The sequence below is a fragment of the Anabas testudineus genome, chromosome 9 (genome assembly GCF_900324465.2).
Source record: "Anabas testudineus chromosome 9, fAnaTes1.2, whole genome shotgun sequence".
Lineage (NCBI taxonomy): Eukaryota > Metazoa > Chordata > Actinopteri > Anabantiformes > Anabantidae > Anabas > Anabas testudineus.
In genome coordinates this window covers 15,660,105-15,684,628 of record NC_046618.1, presented here as the reverse complement: position 1 = coordinate 15,684,628, position 24,524 = coordinate 15,660,105, and the positions used below count along the sequence as shown (strand labels likewise).

Genomic DNA, 24,524 nt, shown 5'->3' with positions numbered 1-24,524 from the left:
GTTCTCTCCCCATTCCTGCTCCACTCATTCCCAAAGGCGTAATATCCTACCATCAATGTTCTTGGCAGGTTTGTAGGCATCATTCTTTACAATCATCTTGATGAGGTTCATGCACTGAACAATGAAGCGTTCAAAGGTCACTCCCTCCCCTGCAGGTGTGAACACATAGCTCACAGCAAATTCCAAGGAACGCTGGATTAAGGGAATAAATGCACATGGATGGTACTCCAGGAAGTCTAACAACTACATGATAGGGAAGAAAATAAATGTGGAAGAGGAAGAGAAACAGGGAAAAAGGAAGAGAGAAATAAAAATTGGTTAAGACACAACAAGAATAGTTTAATGCAAACTATGAAAGCTATTCATTATTAACATAATTTCTTATTAAATAATAATAACTCACAACTTTAGTGTACAATATGATCGTCTTCTCTAGCTTTTCTCTGCATGTGCTCTCTGGACCGACCTGCCGACCTGAAAAACACACACAGCATTATGTGAGAGCAGTAAATTTCATGACATCCAGCATCTTTGTGACATCATGTGGCAATATAAAAACGAGAGTTAGGAAATGTAGGTAAAAATCCACGTTTCCCAAAGTGTAACGTTAAACAAAATTGAAAATATGCCACAGTATCGACATAAAGTATTCATGGCATGAAGAGGCAGTGTTTGGGCTCTCTATAAACAACTTACTGTGAAATAAATGCATAATGGGGTGAAATTATGAACATTCTTCTTCTGAAGCATTTAGCCAAAGCCTTCATAAAAGTGTGTGGGCTAGATGCTCACTTCTTTTTCTTTTTTTCTATTCTTTTTTTTTTTTTTTACTTATGAAGACATAGAACTTCATAAAAAGCAACTACCAGTTGTTAATAATGAGATTTTAAAGTCAGGCACAACTAACGCAGAGAAAATATTTTTATCATACGATGGAGCAATATATGATAAATGATGATTGATCTAAATCCTGCCTGGAAAGGTATAAAAGAAAGAAAATGACCAAGAAGGAGTAGATTTATTAATCTGGCCAGATTTATGAAGAGAAATGTTTTGCAGTTTACCCTGCTGTCATTGGATAGTCCTGTGGGGCTACTGGATGCTTTAGTGTATCTAATAAAATACAGTAATAAAACATCTCAAAAATGACCATGAATGACTCACTCTCTTTTTTTTTTTGGCTCCATAAAACCACTCATGATGTTTGGGCCAGTAAATACGCCACAGATAGTTTACTTCTTTGTCAAACTCATTGATGAAATCAGCAGAGACAATAACAGCCTCCGGCATTCCTCCAATCATATGTGAGCAGCCAGGGTCATAGTTTCCTCACCCGTTACACATACATTGATTTCTTTAAGCAAACGCTGATCTAAAGTGACATGTGATTGATTTAAAAAGTTTGCTTCTTTCAAACTTTAAACAGATGAGGGAATATGCAGATTGAAAACAGAATTGCATTCTACTGACTCAGCATCCATGCCGCTGCTTTCTTGTTTGCAGGTGTGCAACAGCTGATAATGTAAGGAATGTAAAGTAACAATAACAATACTATATCGTGGAAAATAATCAGTCATACATCTGAACTAATGATACATGATACTCAAATCCATAAAGACAGATACAAAAAAAAAGACAAAATAAATGACAACACAACTGAAAGCTATTCATTATTAATGAGAGAGATGTAACATCGCAATCGAGTTTTCGACAATGTAGTGACTCACAGAAAGAGACAGCTGACCTCAATTGGAGGACACACATCTAACGAGAACAAAAAGACTTGTGAATGGACCACAAAGGCTGTCCCAGAAAACACCAGCTCATATAGCTGACCTTATCAGTCTGTGCAGCGCTGATATTTCTCCTCAGCCTGGTTGTGAGAAGCCTCGCTGTCTGTCAGGTCCAAATACCAACAGGACCCTGACCCCGTCTCTATATATGTAGTCTCCAATATTGAAAATGATAGTTGTGGTTGATATCTCAAATAATATTTTTGTGGCGCTGAGGCTGAGGTGTATCTCTCACTTACTGGGGGTTATTACAACAAACGTGCAGGGAAAGGAAGCAAGAATGGACTGAATGGGTGAGTTCAGACAGATAAAGTGAGCCAACATAGCCACCATTGAACAGGGGGGTGTTACTCAAAGGGGTGACACTCGCTGGGTATTTCCAGTGCAGGAAGCTTCTCCGAAGACAGAAAACCTTTTCTACAGAACCTTTGTTTCAACCACAGGAACAAAAAATTCAATGTAGGTGCTGTACGATACATCCAACACCAGAATCACATGGTGCGAGAGGGTGTCGGTTTTTAAGGCAACACTGTTTGCATGAATTTGTCTGATCTTGGAAACATAAAAAAAATAAAGGGATGTTTAATTACTGGGTCTAGTTTCTATAGCTATTCAGCACTTAGAACTATTTGGTCTAAAATGGATTTTACCTGCAGTTGGAAGGAGCGATTACCACTGAAAGGGTGTCACAAAACTGAACACAGTATAGTTCAATTCCAGTTCTCCTTGCCCCTCATTAATTCCTTTACAATAAGAACTACACTTCCTTTATTTCTCTCCAGTTTTAGATCTATGTGCAACAGCAAAAACAAACATTTCCATAGTCAATAAAGAACTTTAACTTAGTTTAAAGTTTGAGGGTTCAGATGCCAAAGAAAATCCTCACACAAAACCAGTAGAAATCTATTGAATGATAACTTGTTTAGTTTGTTAGGAAGGACACGAGCCATCTTGAACTTTTAATTTGATATTATGTTATGCTACTGTGGGACAGTATACAGTTATTATGAAGTACCAAAGACCTTTAAGTAGGTGGTTAGATCAAACACAGGTGACTGAGTTTGTTTACTGAAGGGAGAGGTCTAAGACGAGAAATTCAGGACAGAGAAAGATGCAAGTACTCACAGCACTCCAAGAACTGTTTTAGCCTTTCAAACACTGCATTCAGGAAACCCTGAAAAGAAAGGAAGAGAGGAAGACAGGGTGAGGTAAAGTTTAATATCTTTGACATTTCTGGAGTTGAAATTACTCATGATTGCTTCATCAGTACTGCCCAGAAGCAGATATATTAACAGGGGAATCGCTTTAGTAAGCGTGTGTATGTGTGCGTGGGCACACCTCTGTACTCAGAAGTATAAATAAAAGTGCCAGCTACGCAGTATGAACAAGAATCAATTTTCTGTAGCCTGGTTTGGCTGTGGCTTAGCATGGGAAATTAGATGATAGATGGAGATGCAATCTGTTTAGTTCTGTATTAACGTTCAGCCAGGGGGTCAACAGCAATGTCATTAATCACACATCCAGCTAGCGACTGTAGCTCGTACCAGAGTTAGTGAAGAAAGAGGGGGGGGGGTCACAGGAGGAGCGCAGAAAAGAGGATGGGAAATGATGTAGAGCAAAGTTCACAGCAGACATTTTTTAACCTAATGGTGGAAATTAAAAGAAAAAAAGAGGGGGAGGCAAGGTGAATGAAATAACACAGGAGAAACACTTTGAGTATAGAGGAAATTGAAAACAACTAATGGAAAAGGAAGTGCAAAATAGAAGATTTTGAGCTGACTGTCATAATAAAAAAGGTTCAACAACAAAAGAGGAAGAGAAGTGAGGCACTGCAAAGCACTGCCGGGAAAACGCCAGCAGAATGCATTAACGTGGTAAGAAAGAGATGGAAAAATTGAGACAGAGTAGAGGGCATCAAAAGCACGTCAGCAGCGGTGGGTTTTTAAAGAGATGTGAGTGTCAAAGGAGAGAATTTGGTGAATGTTTAAGCAGCAGTGTTTGTGCACAGAGCTGCTCCAGGTTTAGAAGGCCGTGGATCTTTGTTGATATTAATGACTCGTCCGAATGTGCCTTTTGTAATCGATGATTTCATTTAAGGGGGGGTCACACAAAAACACTTCTCAACTCGTGGATGTTGCAAAAGATATCCACAGAGTGAGTGTGAGAATATTATACTAGAAATAAAGAATTCGGAGAAAAGTGAATTTAGCTTCTGATTATCAAGATCTATTTACATGTCTTTTCCAACCTCCCTCCCGTCGTGCCTGTTTGACAATGAAGTCAGAGAGAAAAACTGCAAAACAAGGTTTAGAAATTCATCACTGTGACAGCCTATGAGAAAACACAGCTTGTCACAGTGTGAAAACAGGCAAGGTTTTTCCAACTCACTGCTGTTCTCCAGCAGTTCTGTCACTGTGGTGATTATAAAATAAACTCAATCTGTGCAGAACGCTCATGTCATTTTGCGAACAGAGTCGGTGCAAAACTGCTCTTCACAGGGCAGATGTCATAAACCATTGCAACAGGGCTCTGACACACACATACACACAAACTAGAGACATCTGAAACAGACACCTAAACTAGAATATGTGGGCTTCGTGCAGGTCTGGTGGCACTGCACTCAAAAACAGCTGTGGATTATACTTGTATGTATGTATGTATGTATGTTGGAGATTTCTAATGTCCATTAAAAAGCTTTCAACACTGCTCACCATTGTGCTACTAGACCAAAGAATGTGTTCAGGGTGAGCGTACACAAAGAATCACAATAAATAGTTAAGAAAGTCGTAAATCCACTCATGGTACGATTGTTATTGCACATTATGCATAATTAGCACCCATGGGACAAGTTTGTTATTGAGATGCACTGCAGGATCCGCTCCGTAGTTGATCATAGTTAATGAATCAGATTATTTAATTCCGTTTTCTGCAAAATGTGAAATCATCACTATTTTCTACAGGCTTTTTTTCCCTTTTATAGCCGTCAGTAACCATGAAAGGAATTTAATCAAATAAATAAATGATGTAATATGATTTAACAGTGTTTTTCCCCTGCATCTCACCCATCACCACAGGGAGAATAAAATGAAAGGTGACAAGCCATCAACCTCTTGAAGACCTTATCAGTAAGAGCGTGACATATCTTCAAACCATCACAGCATACATTTATAAAATATCTGTCGGTTTTTTTAATCTTTCCAAAAACATTTCAACTGAAAAGACGTCTTGGGAAGCAGTTAATAAAAGTCTAAAAGATCCAAATGAGGACTCAAACAAAAACGTCTTCTTTTGACAGGGGCTACATTGTATGCAGAGACAAACTGTACTGTACAGAGACGTGCCAAAATAAGTATCGGGAGTAAAATAAGAGAAGAAGAGAATGAAAGAAGAGAAAGTGAGCAAATTAATAAGTCTGACATAGGCGAGTAACTGGATGTTGACACTTGATGGCATGATGTTGCTTGATGTTGCTTGTGTGTTTCATTATTACACCACCTGATATTTAGAGCAGCAACAATCGCCTTAAACAAACAAACTAAAATAATAATTAAAAAAAAAACGTTGTATATGCCCACGCAGTGACTGTTGGGATAAGAACTAGTTTTACAGTAAGAGTATTTCTGTTAACTCATCAACTCAATAATTAAAATGATCGGAAAATTAAATAAAAAAAAAAGGTAGGTAGGGAGTCAGATGTTGACATCATAAACATCTAAACATGAAATATTCACTCCGAACCATTACATCTGCTCCTGACCTAGAATAACCAGCAAAAGCAAATGACATTTCAATGCAAGTTTTTCAGCCGTTACACAACCTCCAGCCTGCGAGCTAAAAGTTGTTTCTTTAGTAGAATAACAGAGTACGCCAAACAGAAATCTTTCAGTCGTAACATGTCCTTCCCATCTCCATCCAAGTTGACACAGAGAAGGAAATAAACTAAACTAATAAAATATATACAGAAGACAACGGAACAACAGAAAGACAAACATTATGTTTACTGTATTTGGCACACTTCTTTCATTCATCAATCATTGTCTTCAATAGATCAATGCAGTCTATGGATGTCATGTCTTAAAACTGTGTAAGTCAAACTATTTTAGAAATGATATGAAGGTACTCAAAATAACAGGAAAGTCTTCCTTTTTAAGCCATAACCATGTGTGTGTTTGTTTTTACCTAAATGTATTTATACAGACAGGCTTTAAATCAGCCAGTCAACAGTGGTTATTTTATCTGCCTGTTATGATTCACATTTCCAAACATGTGACAAAATCATTCTGGTATAACACAACACTCAGCCGCAAAAGCCTGAAAGCAGTACAGGTTACACAGGTGTCTCCTCAAGCTTCGTTCATGGTAAACAATTCAGTTCAAAATTCATCTGCGCATGTGCATCTATTAAAAACAGGGCTGTCTTAATGCATTTTTCATCCTGCATAGCATTGTCAGTGTAGCATGACTGAACTGTCAGACACACAGTGGTACAGATCACATGGGAGCAACAGCTAAAATGACAGGTTCAAACCAAGGGTATGTTTTCCCTCATTTAAAATTAAATAATAAAGAGCTCTTTTAAAAGTCCTTGAAATCGCACTTCCAAAGTCACTGCAGTTCTTTACTTATCAGTAACATTGTTTTTCCATTACCTTCCAAAACCTTCAGCTACAGCTATTCCTCCAGCAAAGCTTGACACACAAAACATGAAGAAGTCAGAACGCTGATAGAGTTCAAAGGACTGTGACACTTGGTGCAAATGAGTCCATTAACTCTGAGCCATGATGGACCCAAAAGTCTATCCAGAAATGCGATAAGATTTTTTTTTTTCCCCAAACAGAGAGATTTCGACTAAATTGAATTAACTAGTTCATGGATTTGGACTTTGTTCACAGAGGGTAGGAGAAGAGCTCATGCGGAACCCAGAACTTGACTCTTTGAACTGAGACAAGGCTCGAGGCACTTCCAATCATCGCGGCCATCCACATTTTTCACACTGTGATTGGAGTCATTTTCAACTTGAAACACTAACAGAAAAAAATAGCAGCTTTTTCAAAAGTAGGAACAGTTCTCACCATCACTTCCATATTCTGTTGTGGTTCTTGAAATCCGTGGACAGTCAACTTGCGAAGCACTGAGGGGGGCAGACAGAAAACATTGAAGCGCGTGTCACTGATTGCAAATTAAACTATGAAGTGAATTCTATTTAAATAATCTTTTACAATATAGTAGAACATATATAAAGTATATTTGCAGACATTCACAACTTTTTAGGGTTTTATGGACAGGTGACACTGTGGTAAGACCCACATTATGCAATATGCAGGAAGTTATTTAAATCTACATACCTATTTTAATATTATAGACCACTGGCCCTCCTTGTATGAGAATGCAGCTGTGTTGTCTGTAAGTGTGCATTGGAGCTAATACTGTTACCTTTAAGAGAGAGCAGAGTCCTCTCCAGTGAGCTGAGTGCTGCAGCTTCATCTCTGGCATAGATCTGCTGGAGGAAGCAGTCGGTGTGATGGCTCCACAGGGAGCATGCAAAGCTGTAGATGCCCGATGCCAGCTGCCAACATACACGTAAACAGTTGATCACACATAGAAAAAAAAATCATTATTCATCATCACTAATTATGTTAAGCAACAGGCAGTTGAGGTTGTTCTGGTGAACTTGGGAAAAAAATCCTAAATGTATGTGCACATAAGATTTACGTAAATGCAAACTGCATGTACAATGGCAGATCCTCTCAGTCAAGTGCACCAATAAAGATGCAAATACAAAAGCACGTCTACATTACACAGCTACACAGAACAACAATTTGGAGCAAAGCAAGGCCTCTCAGTCACAGGTCTAATTTAGATCTAATTGAACTTCCTATTACAGTCACCGGCATAACGTTATTTGGGTTCAAACCAATTACATCTTTTTACATGACGACATTCTATAGAGGCAAAACAAGATCATCAAAGGTAGACAGGAGTACACTCGGTCTCATCAACTGTGTAGTGTGTAGTCTGGCCCAGGAGCTCAGACAATAGAGCAAGTATACCACAGCACAATAATGAGCTTTGAATTATGTTTCGGTTAGTGCTTTCATGAAAAAAGACAGGCAGACCTGAAAATAGGTAAACATAACATCTGAGTAATAATTCAAACACAGTCATTAAGTTTCCAAGCATGTCAATGTGGTAATACTAAAAACTAGACTTTCAAATCTTTTTTACACTGTCAAATGTGATGGTTAAACATAAGATGTATTAAGATATTTCATCTTTAATCTACAACACAATAGAGTCAAATGTGCCAACTTTGTGAAAACTTTCTGAAGCCATTGTATCTGCTGTTTGTAACACTGACACTGTCAATTGGGGAGATTCTGGGAAACAGTGTTTAGGTTGGAGACATGCCTACTTAAAGAGAAATCCCTCTTTTTGACAGCACAGCATAGGCTTTGATAGACTCCTTACAGAAAAGTGCAATACTGGCAGCTTTCTTCTTTGGAGAGATTTCCACTTTCCTCCCATTCCTCAGATCTCAGACTAATCCAGCCTTCAAAACCTAAAACTGGAAACTCTCTCAAATGCTTTTCTGACGTCTTCGCTCCTTATTCTGTTTTCAGACCAATCAATTGATATGTGAGTATGTGTAGGTGTAGTCACACTTATCTCTGGGATCTAAGGTTATTTCAACTGTTTTCTACATGGCAAAAATGAAGTCTACACAAATGCATATGCCTAATTACTACAATGTGTTTGCACCTTAATCGCATACTGGTGATGGGTGGAAAGGTAATCTGTGGTCAACTGTGATATTAATTTAACTCTTTTAAGGACAGACAGAAGCAGATGTTTATAAACCTAATTTCTAGAAAAGTTGGGGCTTGAGTCAAAAATGCAATACACACTAAAATCTGTGATTTGTTCATTTGATGAACCTTTTTCTGACAAAAATACATTTGAAAAAATTTTCAGTGTTTTCACTGACCAATCTACTTGTATCTTGTCAATATAATCTAATTTAGCAACACTCTCAAAAACGCGGCTCAAATACGGCTCTGTCTAAGTAAACATAGGTTGTGGTTCATCACCTTTTGAGCGAATTGTCAATCAGTTCAAAAAGAATATTTCTCAATGTAAGCTTGCAAAACATTTACAGTATATAATACTGTGAAAAGATTTAGGAATTCTGGGGAAATAAAAGCCAAGAGCGAAAACCACCCAACTGCATGAGAATAAAAGACACTGGAAACATGTTCTGTGGTCAGAGGAGTCCACGTAAAAAAAAAAAAAAAAAAAAAGACTGATTAGTATGGCTGAAGGTGCAGCTTTTCAAAGATTGATGGCACTTATTGAACCAGACTTATGGTGGCACTCTGCTCTTAGGTATTAAACTGACACACACACACACACACACACACACACACACACACACACACACACACACACACACACACACACACACACACACACACACACACACACACACACACACACACACACACACACACACACACACACACAGTGAACTGGCAGCTTGTGATAGCCAACACTCTATTTAGTTTGCAATTATATATTTTGCTACAAAAGAGAAAAGCAGCTGGTTATTTAGCTGGCAGCAAGTGAATGGAGAACCATCTGAATTCCAATTAATGAGTTCAGTGAATTGTTGCTGAATGTTTCAAAAGAGAATTCTGATGCATCTAAGAATCCATTATTTTTCCCCACCAGTTTGGTGTGTTTTTGTTTGAAAAGCCCCACAACGGCAGACAGAGACGACAGAGAAGGCACATTTCAATAAATCCTAACAATTTCCCTCAATCTGCAAGTTGATTCTCTGTTGGAGCAGAAGTCACGAACCAAAACTATCCAAGAAAAGTACAGTTCATTTCATCTGACAATTTGTTTATGAATGCCCATCCTGTGGAATATCGTCCCTCTATTTTCATTTGCATTCCAAAACATGAAGCCAGGCACTGGTTATCAACTCTTTTAACTTCGAGTCACAAAAACCAACACATGCTACACAGCAGTGTAGTGTCTTTACAGCTACTATACGTGTGCCTTTAACGGCCCATTAAAAAATGTTAAATTTAGCAACAAAAAAAAGAAATCGTAACTTCCTTTAAATGACGTAGTTCATTTTTAGGTTCAAATATTCGACACTATATCAATACACTATATCAAAACATGAGCAAAGAATGCAAATTCACGTAACCCGTGTACTATATAGAGAACAACAGAAAAGATGAAGGTCTGGGTCGATGATTCATAAAGTACAGCTGCTGAGTTAAGAGAGCAATGTACTGTTCTGAGTGGTAAAAAAAAAGAAAAAAAAAAAACGGGCACAATACATTTCTGTTTTGGATATTTTGAGAGTGTGTTGGTCACTCTGGTGACAGCAAAAATGGATTCTCTTGCTGACGGTGTGGTTTAAAGTTGTTCCTGTGCTGTTTAATTTAGTAAAATAACAACAACGTGGACATTGATGTGTAACAGCTCCACATATGACCCACTGGCTTGTGAAAAACATAGCATATCTAGATATACTGTAGACTGGATGAATGACATCAACCAGCCGACTGCAACCTGTGTGACACACCTGTGTTTAGATCTATTTTGATATGTATGCCCTTGAGCTGTATCCATTTTTACATGGCATCTCTCATGCTTCTGCTCAGGGCAATATCATCCACTGTTGCATGTCATAGTTGCACTGAGGCTGCACAATCATCCTGCTTCATGGTGTGAGGATCTATTACCAATATAATTTTCAGTTGTACAACATCATTTAACAGGCATGGCATGGCCCTGTTAAATGGTTTGTTTTTAAATTACTGTTTTCCCCTTGTGTTCATTTAGTCACTTTTGGATAGGAGGAAAATAATTGTGTTAAGAATCTGCAAAATTGTGGTGTCAAGATGATTTTTTCTTTTATTACACTTTTAATTATTTCACAAATAAGAGGCAGCAGGCACTAAACATTTCTCCTTTATCCAGTCCTCCCCCCGCTTTTTCCATTACTTTCTGGATTCCCATGCTACCAATACACACTTAAATTTGCAAGGCAGAAATCACTTCGAAAAGTGTCCCAGTTCCATCCGCCTTCTCTTTTGATACCGCCTTGACTTTATCGTTATACCTTTTTTCCCTTTCCTTCATTACTCTACAGCTTCTTGTTATGTGACCGTCCCAGCAGCTCTTGGATTACTTCAACCACTTCTTTGCCTGCACACCCACATCCTGGCTCTCTATAAGTGCCTCTTTGCCTTTTTTTAAAGTCACTGTTTAGTATTGTGTCGGGTAAAGTTGAAGAGTTCACAGCACAAAACCCTAGCAAGTGGGTCAGGAAAACATAGAGATGGTTAATGTGCTTTTGTCAGTGCATCATCTCTCATGATGCAGTTAACCTGCTCTACCAACTGTTTCAGCTGGTATGAAGGACCAGAGAGAACCCTCACCGAGTACAAGCAGACGTGCTCAAACACCCACATACACATAACAGCACTTTTAAAAATTATGTCTGCACTAAATAGAAAACAGAATTTAGCAGAAAACAGTGTAAATATGAAGGATGAACGGCAGAGCTAAGAAATGAACAGATTTCCAGTGGGCATCTCATGGTTTTCTTGGGTAATGGAAACAGTGGAGGTCATGTGGTGTCATGATGACTTCTCCTTGCTACTATTCAGCCCATGACTGAACACCAGTGGTGCTGTAATTGAAATTATGTTAAAAAAAGGCCATTACCACAAATTGGAGTCGATACTTACAGGTGTAGATGTACACAAATAACTAAAATTAAAGTTGCAGCAATTAAAGGTTCCAAATCACAGGCTTTGAAAATTATAACTCAGACTGAAAACATTAAGTGTGTCTCTGTACATGAAATTAAAGTGCTGTATTGTCCTTTGTCTTATCACACCTTAACAATGCATGACATACGTTCACACACTAGCCACCAAGCCAGCTACTGTATGTCGTGACAGGTGAGAAAGAGTATTACATGGGCCATTTAGCTTCAAAGTCATCAGTGCTTCATTTAAAAACTGCACTGTTTAATGGGACTTATACTGCCTTTTTTTTCATGGTATTGCCTACGGGCAAACATTTTGGCATAGAGGATGTCTCTGCATGACATCCAACTATTTAGTCACAGTCACTGCATCTGATGTTCACTGCTCTGTCCCTGTCACTCTCTTTCTCCCTCTGTTGGTCTGTTTGATCATCTTATTCCCCATAAACCCCTTTGCTTCATGACTGTCTTCCTGCTGAAGTCTTATGTTCTTTATAACGATGGATGGCAAAAGAATTTGCATTCATCTGATTCACTGCGTCTTAGAAAGAAATGTTAACTCACAGAAACAACCCTCCCCATAACATAATCTCTCTCACACACACTTGCACGCACACGCGCACGCACACGCGCACCCCCACGCGCACGCACCCCCACGCGCACGCACGCACACACACACACACACACACACACACACACACACACACACACACACACACACACACACACACACACACACACACACACACACACACACACACACAAAATCAGCAACACAGACAAACCCAACTATCCCGTTCAAGTCATGCATGCAAACAGACACACATGCATACACACAACTCTGGCTGCTATAAATCACATATTTGACATGCTTCTAGCTACAGTAGCTAAACAGCATCTCCTACAGGAAAAATATGAAACTGTAAAAAGATAATCTTCTTATGTTATTATTCTTCTATTCACGTCTAAAAAGTTGAGCATAAACAAAAAAAGAATATAAAAATGTTACATAATCAAGAGACAGGATACATTAAAAGGAAGAAGGGAAACTCCAAAAGCAGCAAATGTCACCTAAAGGCTTGTTTTCAGGTGTGCCCTGCTATTACTGTTAATGCAGAGTACACATAGCCAGAGAAGAAATGTAAAAGAATGGCAAGCAATGAGATGAAACCAACAGAGTTATAAAGCGTTTTAACGACAACAACTGTGGACTTACATCCTGGAAAAGTCGTCTGTCCTGGGCCAAACGTTTGGACGCTAGGGTTTTGGTGACATGATAGAAGGTTAGCAGCGCTCTGTGCTGCTGCAGGCCATCCTGACCCTTCACAGACTCGAGCAGAATGGGGATGAGCTCTGGCCATTGCCTGGGGCAGTCCAGACGGGCCACCTTGGCTATCAGTACCGCAATCTGGGTTGCTATCTGTTGGGAAAACAGAGAAGAAGAAAAATTACCAGAGGCAAAGCACAAAGACAACCAAAAATGGTTAAACTTGCTGGGGATTTTACTATATCTATAATATTACTTCTCAAAGTATAAAACCATCATAAAGTATGTATAGTAAAACTTAACCAATTTTATTTCTACATTAATATGACCTATGATGATAAGCCCTACAACTAGATAAAGGGAAAGCGACGAGACAAAATGTTTACTCATTTATTTATTGTGAAAAAGGTGTAAATCTTCAATATTTGTGTGGTGCAAAACCTCGAGTATTAATTTTTTTCAAGGGGAAATTAGCGTCAGGTGTTTTAATCAGTGAGATGAAAATTTACGTACAAATCTGGTTCAACGCTGGTTTGAAGAGGTGCGTCATGGCAAAGGACATTTATTACGACCTTGAAAGCAGAGTTTAGATTCACAAAACTGAACGAACTTGTATCAGAGTACAAATACAGTACTTGGGAGTGTACTGGACTAAAATAAACAAAAAACTCAGCAGCATCTTTTATGCTGTGGTCTGCTGGGGCAGCAGCATTAAAGTGGCAGTAACAGACTTGATTAACTAATTAGAAGGGGTGCCTCTGTTCTGGGTGTGGAGTTGAACCATCTACATGTTGTAGCTGAGAGGAGGATTCTGTCTGAACTCCTCTCAATCCTGGACAATCCCTCCCACCTACTACACAGTGTGCTGGCTGGACAGAGAAGCACGTCCAGCCAGAGACTGATCAATGTCAAGTGCTCCACAGGATATCCTTTCTTCCAGTGGCCATCAAACTGTACAACTCATTCCTCCTTTGTAAGGGGCAGGGGGACTGACAATGATCATAAGCATTATTTATTATCATTATTATTAGTAGTACTCTCCATTGCAATACATTCCACCCTGTATTATATTTTCTATACTATATCATAAGTTCACCATCTATCCAGTACTTGAAAGTTCTAAATTAAAATTATTTAAAAATTATTTTAATTAATTAATTATTATTTTGTTTCTTTTTCCCCCACTAACCTGATTGACAGGCTCATTGAAGTTAGTGATGAGACCAGCACGTAATGAAACTTTCTCCTCTTCTGATAGCGCACTGTGAACAAAGCAACCCAAAAAAAAAGTAAGACGAGACTAGAGGTCAGCAGAGACAAACACAAAAATATATGCAGAGATCAATAAGCATTAAAAATAAAATTATTTTTTTCTTTAAGCCAACCAGACCTTCCCCAAACTGATTCGAGATTAGGCTTCAATTTAACATTAAGTGTTCAAAGTTTGTTGTTTTGCAGATATAGTACAATTTATTCTCCTGCGTGTCTTGTTCAAATCGAAATATCTAATTTCATACAGACAACAAGAGACAGAGAAAAGTAATACCTGAAAGAAGAATAAGAAGATAAGAAAGTGACAGATACAAATGTAAAGATGCAGCCTTTTGTAAAAATTTTCCAGAACAATCAGAGCAAACTTATAAACTCAGGACCATCTTGCTGAAGGCAGAAGTGCTAACCACTGAGCACCATGTCGCATTATGACAGGGGTGCCAGCTGCTTCTGCACTGCTGAATGCAGCTTATATCCTTATGACCTTCTCCTAATGACTCCTTACAATTTAATTTAAAATTCTACACATGCAAACTTTAATATGGTGAACCCATGAATATGATATCAATCTGCCAAGTTGTTATGGGATCAATTAAATCCCTGTGTAACACTCAATAGTGCAGGACCTGCCAGCTGCCTGATTTAATCAGTAAGCTTTGGATAAACCTGCTGTTCTCTTCCAAGTCACATATTTTAGTGTGCAACATGAGTGTCTGCAAACAGAGTAGGGGGTGTTTGCAAAAGAATGACAGTGTGCATCTATCCAAAAACACAATGTATGTTTCGCTGTAATTTACTTTCCGTCTGTTTCAACTTCTGCTCGAGACAGAGCTGGATGGAGTGGGAGAGCATTTGATGTGAAGAACAGTGAGGAATGGATCATGGTGTAACCCTGGGCAGGAATAGAGGAGATATGGGTGGAAGACAGAGTACTAGGTCCCAGCATGTGAATTAGGAAAACAAGATTTATATATGTGCAAGCTGAGATTAAGGCAAGCTTTAAAAAAAAAATATATATATATATATATATGGCATGAAAGATTAAAAACTGTATTAACATAAGCCAAGCGTGTGCCTGAGCCTTGTTTTGTATTTGTAAGCAAAAGGAGGAAGAGAATCTGATGACTGGGGGAAAACAAGAAAATGGAGCAAGGCATGAAGACAGTAGAGATATCCAAGAAAAAAAAAACACTTTGGTAAAGCTGCTTTGGTCTAAAAATGTAGCTCTCTTTAGACATTCATTTAAAACCTACCTCTTCTCTACATTGTTAACGGACATGATTTCATTTAATAATTTACATTTATGCTTTAAAATATTTTACTTCCTACTACCTATTGTTCTTGTTTGATCCATTTATCAATACAACATTTGAAATGGCACGACCCCAGGTATGACAGGTGCTACAAAGTACAACCACCCTCAAAGACCTGAGAAATGGACAAATGGCAGGCCTGACTGATTAGAGTAGTGGACATCATTAATAAAAAAATGTATGAAAGGGTTTTTATTCCCTAGTTATGAAAAAACAGTTGACCTTTTCAACAGTATACCTTTGCACTCGTCAAGGCAGAAAAAAAGCACAGCTAGAAATAATAAAATCAGTGAATCAATGATGGCTTTATTACACTAAAGTCAGTAAGCCACACATTCCTGTGAGCAGCATGCACACCTTCAGGCCTGGAGAATCGGCATATAGTAAGATATAACGCTACATTTTTAAAAGTATGCAGTTACACATGCTTTTAAGCTATAATGTGGCACATCTATTTAGCATGTTTTCCCCCCCTATATTTGCATTAAAATACATTTTTGACACAGTAAGATAACAGTAAAGGGCACGTCACATCATCCAGTTATGAAATTACTCATTTAATTGTACCTGCAGAAGGAATATCTTAATGTCCAACTGAAATACATACTTATAGTAAAAATGAATGTTCGTGCATTTTACTAATAAAAAGAAAGAAAATTTGTGCAAGGCAAGATGTGTTGAACTGTGCAGAAAATGAGACTTAAATAGGAAAGCTAATGAGAGTTTTACTTCAGCATGTGTTCTGTAGCAGGCTGTTGTCTTTCTGACTATGCCCATCTGTCCTGCTTATGATGACAATACTGATCTTACTACTTTAAGGTGGATTTGGTGTCATCACGAATGCAAGAACTGTAACATATGAATGTTTTTCTTGAAGGATTTCTTCTATTTGTAGACATTATATACACTAAATATTTAGTTGAGAAAACATTATTTGGTGCTGTATATACAGAATATCAAACATGTCATATGGTCTATAGTTTGTATAGTGACACCACACGCATTGTAATGTAGTAGTGTAACTCCAGGATTAATGGCAATGGTCCAAAGATAATCACATAAATAACCCAAGGACCAAAAGCCCTTGCACAGCACTCCAGCAAATGAAATTCAGTTTACTGACACAGGCAAAAAAAAAAAAAAAAAAAAAAACTTTGGTAAGATGAAAAACTTTAGAGCAAAAGAAGAGAATAGCAATAATCTGAAGTGGCCAAAGAGTGGCAACACTACTGAGGGAGAACTGATTACCTCCGGCCAGTCACTGCCCTGTAAATTTAAGAGCAAATGTTCAATTGAAATCTAACAAAAGCAACGAGTAAGGTACCCAAAGACAGGCCGTATGGTTTTGAATACCCAAAGCTGGTCTTTCACCAGACAAAGGAGACACAGAGTATAAAATCTGAGCACAATGATGTGAATAATCCAGATAGAAGGTACCAAAAAGAAAAGATGAAAGCAGAACTGCAGATGTAGGCTGTATAACTGGTAAATGAAAAAATGTTTGGAAAATGAAGACAATGAGGAATAAAGACAAAACTGAAAAATGCAACCACAAATCTGCGACAAAAGGAAAAAAAGATCCGAGGAGAATGACAAAGCCTTCCAAACAGGCAGATAGATTAAGACTGATGAGATGAGACAGTAGGAGCGAATGAGACAATGAAGAAAAGAACACAAGGGATAGAAGAGAGGAGAAGATAAGGCCTGAGACTGAGAAGTGAGAAAGGTTAACAGCACAAAGAAACAAAAGAGGCAAGCAGGTACTTACTGAGGCGCCACTCTCCTCCAGTATCTGTCAATGCCATTTTTGAAATAAAGCACAGCCAGCCACCTGACGTTCACATCCAGCATGTGGTTATTGAAGATATTCTGTTAAAAAGTAAAAATACATAAATGATTATTAACATTATGACATCGTTTTATTACCGCACATCAGTAACACTGAACAATTTATTAAAGAAAGAAAACAAGAGCAGTTGTAACCAAATAATGCTGAATAATGATCAACCTGTAAAGACATCGGGCAATCACTTTAAGAAGCTGGTTTATTAAAATAGCTGAAATCTAATACCCATGTTGTACACACTAATGTAGTTTTAAGTGCTAAAACATTTGAACTGTAAGTTCTGAGTATTGTCACAGTCCTCAAATTCATTCACCCATTCAATGCAAAGCAAAGGCAGGAGCTCGGTAAAGACCAGCACAGTCATTTCAGAGATTGGACTCTTGGCTTTCATATTTTCTGGTTTAGGAAGTGTGCGAACAAACTTGACTTATATAAATAATGAATATTTTTTAGTTTGAGTTTTTCTTTAATACACATTCAAAACACCTCTCTGTTCTATCAGGGGAATAAAGGCCATTAACCGAGCTGCACAATGTTTACTTGAATATGTAATTAAAAATCTGCCCCCTGCCACTAGATTTATATTTGATGCATCAATGCAGCTGTAATTTAGTTGCCCTGTCTGACTTGATTTACTGACACTGTCCCTCCTGTTCCTTCCTCTGTGGTGCAGAGACATAATTCTCCTGAACTACATGAGACAGGGCACATTGTGCACCTTTGCTTAATTGCTTTGGACCAGGGCATCACAGGCAGCACAAACCCAGTGTTCTCAATAATGTCACCTGCAATGTAAAATCTGTGAATCCAGAGACAGTTCTATGCTAAATGCTAAGGACAAACTAAAGCAGGGGGTTTTAAATGTATGGTACGGTGGGTCCCACTCACCCAAACAAGACAGGATCTGTGCTTACACTACCTTTGTTTATGTTCTGCCTAACTGGCACCGTTAAAAATATGGTGCTACAACTGCTGGCACAACAGTTCCCAATATGAATTTATTATAATTAGCTCCCCATAGTTCTCACAAAATCCAACAGATTCAGAATTAGATTTAGAATGAAGTTCAAACACCCGACCATGTTATTGTATCTTTGTTTCACTGTCAAACTGTCGTTACCAATAATCAAGCAAAAGCTTCATCTGTTTGATTTATATTTAACAATGATACAAAAACGTGTAATTAGCCACACAAGTTAGACAAGTAGACTACATAAGCTACAGTTAGTTTTACTGGATGTCACATTTGTGATCTGAGTGCTTAAAAATACGTCTTGTAAGACATTTTTAACTATGTGTCAGCGTCTATTTTCCACAATATTTTCATGAGTTAAATACAGACAATAAAGAACAATGCACACAGTAGAGAAAGTAACACATTTCTCCGTGAATGGAATAAGTCCTAGTGCTTAGCTAGGCAGAACACATCCTGGGCCAATTTCTCTACTGAATGCACAGAGATGAAACTGAAATCCATCTTATCATTTTAAGCCTGAGTAAGACAGTAAACAAACGTATTTCTGAAATTAGTATTCCTTTATGGATCACCATCGGCTTTGTGGTGAATCTACAATAAAACACTGTGTGGTGCTTGGAGCCGAGAAGTTGGCCGCACACTTAGCGGCAGTGTTTCCCTTCTATGCGTTTAGCAGTACACCCTAAACTGAGTGCCAACATAGACTGATCATGAATACGCATGCAGCAGCTGGCCAATTCACTCAGGAGAAGCCGCATACGGGCGACAAGGCAGATCCACCGACCTCTCAGGAAGTCTTTTACTTGGCCAACTTGTTTGGCACAGGCAGTAGTAATATAACCAAGTACCAGAACTGAGTTAAGGAAACTGAACGTTTCCAAATGTCGATGGCAAATTTATTGGATGAATTTTAACAAACAACAGAATAAATATCCACTACATTTGCTGCTGTTCAGATTTTAAAATATTTCCCTCCTATTAATAACTAAACTAAACAAAAGCACATGCACACTTCCCTGTTGCTGTTTGAAGTTAAATAAAAACTGTATATACAACCCCAACAACACTTTTATTTCTGCAAAACACACCTTATGCATTAACATCTGAATGCATTAAGGTTGGTAACCATTTTCACTACAGAAGACTTATTCCACTTATTTCATAATGTCCCTCACCAGAAGGACTGAGTAGAAGCCTGGCTGGGTCTCCCACTGTCTGAGCTGCTCCTCCGCAGGCTTCAGCACAGCTGTGTCTTGGCTGGTAGCTTGAGTTAAGGCCTGCAGCACCACTGTACTGGCACTGTCCATATCCATAGCTGGATATATCTGCGGGGAGCACAAAACAGGAGGGGGAAAGAAACAAACAGACAAAAGACGACTTTTACCATTCTTATTGTGAAAAGTTCTGCTTGGGTTTACTTTGAAACACTTTAAAATTAGTTTTCACCATAGAGGAAAAACAGCATAACAGCCAAACATCCTCTGAAAAGTCGAGGCAGTCATATTACATATACAAAAAATGTTAGAACAAAGAATAATATTTCCTTTTCTGCTTTGTCTGGATAGATCCTCTTCTTCCCCATTTTATTATATATATCAATCGACAGAGAAATCACTGTCAACTGTAGTAAGTTGTGAATAAAGAAAAGCACCTCTGAGGGAAATTTAGGCATTCATCTCTGCCACACAAAGACAGATTCTATACCCAGACAGCATTCATGCATCCAAGCTTCGCAGGTCTAAAGGCGTTCTTCAATTTTAAAGGTAGTCTGAGTTTGTAACCTTGGTGGCTCAAAAAAGGGATTCTCAGTTAGAATATTAAACTGTTACCTAAGCAGATCTACTGTGGTATCATTTATTCTTCTCTAGGAGATCATATCTCAACATCACTAGAGGAGTTCCTCAATTATAGGAACTGATGTCAAAAATAAATGTTGTTTATTTACACCCACTACAAATTATCAACTGTATCAACTTCTACTATTCAGCTCCGAGTTCACTCCCACTAGTTTCAGAGAATATCTCTGACAAGCATGCGATGAAAATTTGAAGCGCTTCAAAAGAAATAAATACATGTTTGTTTTTTTTAACATGTCAACAAGATACTGCAGTCCGCAAAAATATGGAGCAGTTCATTCCAGTTAGAAACTGCGTTAAAAACACATGACTGTCTTGTGAAACGGTTTATGTGGTAGAATGGAGTTTTCATTAGCAAGACTCAATAAGAGTGGGGAATAGCTGAACAAGACTGCCATCTACAGGCCAGAATATTCATCATCAGCATCTATTCTGTGTCCCTTTAAATGCATGTTCATTATGTCCATCTCCACACAAACACATTTTTTCTACATCTGTCGTTACATAACAAAGACTGATTCTTTCAGTAGATAGTCCATGAATTATTAACTCTGTAAGACTTATACTAAAAGGATTCTGTGAAGGTTTTGAAGTTCTGATCATGACAAGAGTAGAACTACCTTCAAAACATGCAATGCACAATGCAATGAGACACTGCAATGAAAGTAAAAGTCTGTGGATCAGACCTTCACATTGCCGTTCTGATGTGGACTTTTTTTGGTGTTTTCGTTTTGTCCTGTTGCTTCTTCAGAGTTTCAGCTGACGTACAGACATTCGCACATTATCCTGAAGAATATTTTGATACACTTGGGAATTTATCTTCCCCTCAATCCCTGCAAGCAGACCAGGCCCTGATGCAGCAAATACCCAAATCATGGTGTTTCCTCCACAATACTTAACAGTTGGGGTGATGCTTTCTTGATGATTTGCAGTGACCTTTTTACACCAGATGTAGTCATGTGTGTGTAAGATCAATCTTAGTTTCATCAGGCCACAAAACATTCTGTCAATACTACTGTGAAGTGATCTTTCATAAACCTCAGGCTTGCAGAAATGTTTTTAGTAAGTAGCGGCTTCCTTCATGGTGTCCTGCCACAGACGACCTGCTTGTTCAATGTTTTCTGTACTGCAGACTCATGAACGCAGATGTTTGTCGGTTCCAGTGATGCCTTCAAATCTTTGGCTGTCACTCTGGGTTGTTTCTTCACCTCATTAATGAATGTTCTTGGGGTCATTTTGACTGGTCGCCCACTTCTTGGTAGAGTAACCACACTCCCAAAGTCTCCATTTGTAGATTGTTTGCCTAACTGTAGACTGGTGAATTTCTAAAGTCGTTGACATCACTTTGTAACTCTTTCCAGTTTTATGTAAATCAACAATTCTTGATCGTATATACTCTGAAAGCTCCTTTTGGTGAGGCATGGCTCATATAAGCGTATTCTCCTTGTGCGGAGAAAACGCAAAAATGTTTTTTTGTCAGTCAAAGTAGCTCTAGTCCAGACATACAAACTAATTTTCTGAACAAGATTCCAGGTATGCTAATACCTGAACCCAATTAGTTTTTTTGAGGTCATTAATTCAAAGTAGTCACATATTCTTTTTTCCCACTAGCACTGTGAGGTTTTTATGGTCAATAAAGACACGAAAGCCTCAGGTGTCATACAATGATGCATTTAGAATATTGTTAAAACTTCCAAGATGAACTTGTGCAAGTCATTTGTTTGTGTCAAACAATGCCCCTACCTTTATGCTGTCCTGAGGAATTTTATGTATAATTGTATGTCAATTAACTGATTTCAAAAATTTAATTATAAAAGCCTTAACTGACTTATTGACTGACATAACTTATTTCTCGTCACGTCTTGTGACGTTATTAGAAATATTGGAAAAAATGCCTGTATGTCTGTTAATCATAACGTCATGTAGTATTTTTAACTTGCTTTTGTCTGTTGTTGTTTGATGTGGACCTTTGTTGACCGGAATGAATTATTTAATACATGTCAATTTGCAAATTAATACATAATGTCTGAATGCAGGCTTGGGTCTCATTCGAAAAGACTAACTAATGGGATTATGCCAGGGTTCACGCTATCGCCACAAGACTCAACACAATCTAAGAGTCTGGGATCAACACTCTCCTCACAGTGCAAGACACCATTGAAAGATGCAGTCACTTCCAGTGATGCTTCCAGTTAACTGCAACAGATTGTAAAACTGTCAAATCAACTTTGACTGGTAAAAAAAAAAAAAAAGGACACCTTGTATGTGTACCACACGCATTTACAGTTGAAATTTGGTCAGTTGCTTCACTTTAACATCATATGCTGCTTCTTTAACTTAAGACATTTTTGACATTGTATGGTACAAAAAGATTAGATGGAATTCAGCTATTACTGATTATATTATTTACACCTATGCTGATCATGCTGTGACACGTAAACACGTCGGCCTGATTTTATATACACTGTGCTGTCTAGTAAAGGCAACATGTCGCACCTGCCATCCCCCTTATTTGCAGTAAGAAAAATGAAATTCCACAAAATGATTTTTTTCACAGTTAAATATAAAGGATCGAAATTCTCAAGTTAACACTGAGTGTTGGGATTTTTTTTTTTTTTTTTTACTATATTGGCCTAAATCTAAACCACATATGCCTCTGGCCTCTGTCGCTAACATTAGCTACTTGTCAAATCCTGGCTGAGGGAAGAGGTAAGCTAGCGGCAGCACGACTCCACAGCTCATCAACCTATAGTACATCTACGTAATGAACACTAAAGGAAAACAGCGTTAGCTCAACTCACTAAACGACTAAAAACGTCATATAAGATGCGGCTAGATCGTGGTCTGACTAAAGCAAAATTATCCTCTGCCTAGCCCTGTTACAAGGTACAGCTATACACGCACATAAATATATATAAATGGGGACTTGTAGCACAGTATAGAAATGTTATGGTGACAATCGCATAGGCTGTCAAGCATCTTCATGAATCGGGTTGATTTGATTTTCATTGAGAACCAAAACAAGCTCAGTGTTATGAGGACAGAGTGAAGCAGCAATATATCCGCTACATTCAGATTTTACTGATCCACAGTTGAGTTTTATTATTCCTGAAATGTAGGCCTGCTTGCTTTGGGGGCCATCTCTGCGTGTCATACACTATTTAACTACGACAACCACCTATTCGAGTTTCCCCGAATCATGTGTGCACCAAAACCCCAAAGCTAACTTTGAGCTAACTAGCAAGCTAAACTTATACAATACGAAGCCAGGGGCCGACAGTGTCCGTGATGTTGAATAACGTCTCTCCTCTTGGAAATTAACCATCTGTCGTAAAAGACAAATATAAAATTGGACTCACCTAAAAAGAGTGACGGTAGAAAAACAGGATCTGTGCTCGTAACAATGGCAACTAAAGCTCTGCCAGTAGTAATGAAATGAGAAGTGGCAACACACGCTTGTAGGAAAGGCGCGAGCAACACAGCAGGCGCCTGTTAATGACGTATGTGTGGAGGGTCGCAGACAGCTGTCGTCATGAAGGAAGCCAGTTTCTGCTGTAAGCTGCAGACATGACCCATTTCTCATAATCTTTATTTATGGACATTTTACTAAAATAATTTGTATAATCTTTTAATATACTCTTAACAGAGTATATTAAAAGGTACAAACAAATCTTCCTAATGCAGCAGGTGTTCATTATTGTTTAATGGCTAGTCAATAATTCATGTTTGGTAAACGAACAACAAACAAAAACATTTGATTGGTATCCCACACATTTGATTCTCCACTATGTATTTAATTGAAAATAAACCAGAATTATAAATATGCATTTTAATCCAGAAATGGTGGTGAAGGTTTCAAAAAAATTCTGACTGGCTACAAATGTCAATTTTGTTCCTTAAAAACAACACTGTCTTGTCAGGAAAATGTGCTTAATTTAATTATTTTATTTCTTTACCCAGATGTTTTATAAGGTCAGCTGACTACCTGAATGCCGTAGATTTTTTTTCTTCCTTTTCTATGCTAGTATTGCCATAATTCAACATGACAATAACAGGATTCATTGGGCTCATATTGTGGAAGTGTGGTTCCGAGGGCATTGGAGATCATTTTCACACACACACCGCGTTCAAACCTTAATTCCATTCCATCGAAGATCGCATATGTGAAAAGAAAAGTGCAATCATGGAAAACATATTAGTTAATTAAGATTACAAAATAAAAATAATTCTCGCTGAATTAATAATGGTTGGGTTTCTAATGAACCTTAACTAATAAACCCTCTTCTAATAAACTTTTAGTTTCAGAGAGACTACAAAGCATGCTGACAAGATACAACATGTTCTAGATGAGGGTGAGAGTGTCTCTCTCCCTCTCTCTTCCTAAGAGAGAGTGAGAGAGAGGGGGGGG

General features: G+C 38.2%; 1 protein-coding gene across 2 annotated transcripts in view; it reads right to left on the bottom strand.

Moving 5' to 3' along the window:
• ipo11 (importin 11) overlaps nt 1-23,595 on the bottom strand; it is an 86,127-nt gene extending 62,532 nt beyond the window's left edge. The window contains exons 1-10 of one of the 2 annotated variants that reach the window (XM_026343689.1): nt 23,476-23,595; nt 19,436-19,585; nt 17,207-17,307; nt 14,043-14,115; nt 12,803-13,006; nt 7,227-7,359; nt 6,866-6,924; nt 2,919-2,967; nt 404-474; nt 51-243 (exon numbers count right to left, since the gene is read on the bottom strand). In XM_026343689.1, coding sequence (XP_026199474.1) covers nt 51-243; nt 404-474; nt 2,919-2,967; nt 6,866-6,924; nt 7,227-7,359; nt 12,803-13,006; nt 14,043-14,115; nt 17,207-17,307; nt 19,436-19,573 — 1,021 coding nt within the window. In that variant the 5' untranslated portion in view covers nt 19,574-19,585; nt 23,476-23,595. Of the gene's footprint in view, nt 1-50; nt 244-403; nt 475-2,918; nt 2,968-6,865; nt 6,925-7,226; nt 7,360-12,802; nt 13,007-14,042; nt 14,116-17,206; nt 17,308-19,435; nt 19,586-23,475 lie in introns of those variants that run through there. The other variant, XM_026343690.1, reaches the window with a different exon arrangement.
• Between the last annotated feature and the right edge of the window lie 929 nt (nt 23,596-24,524).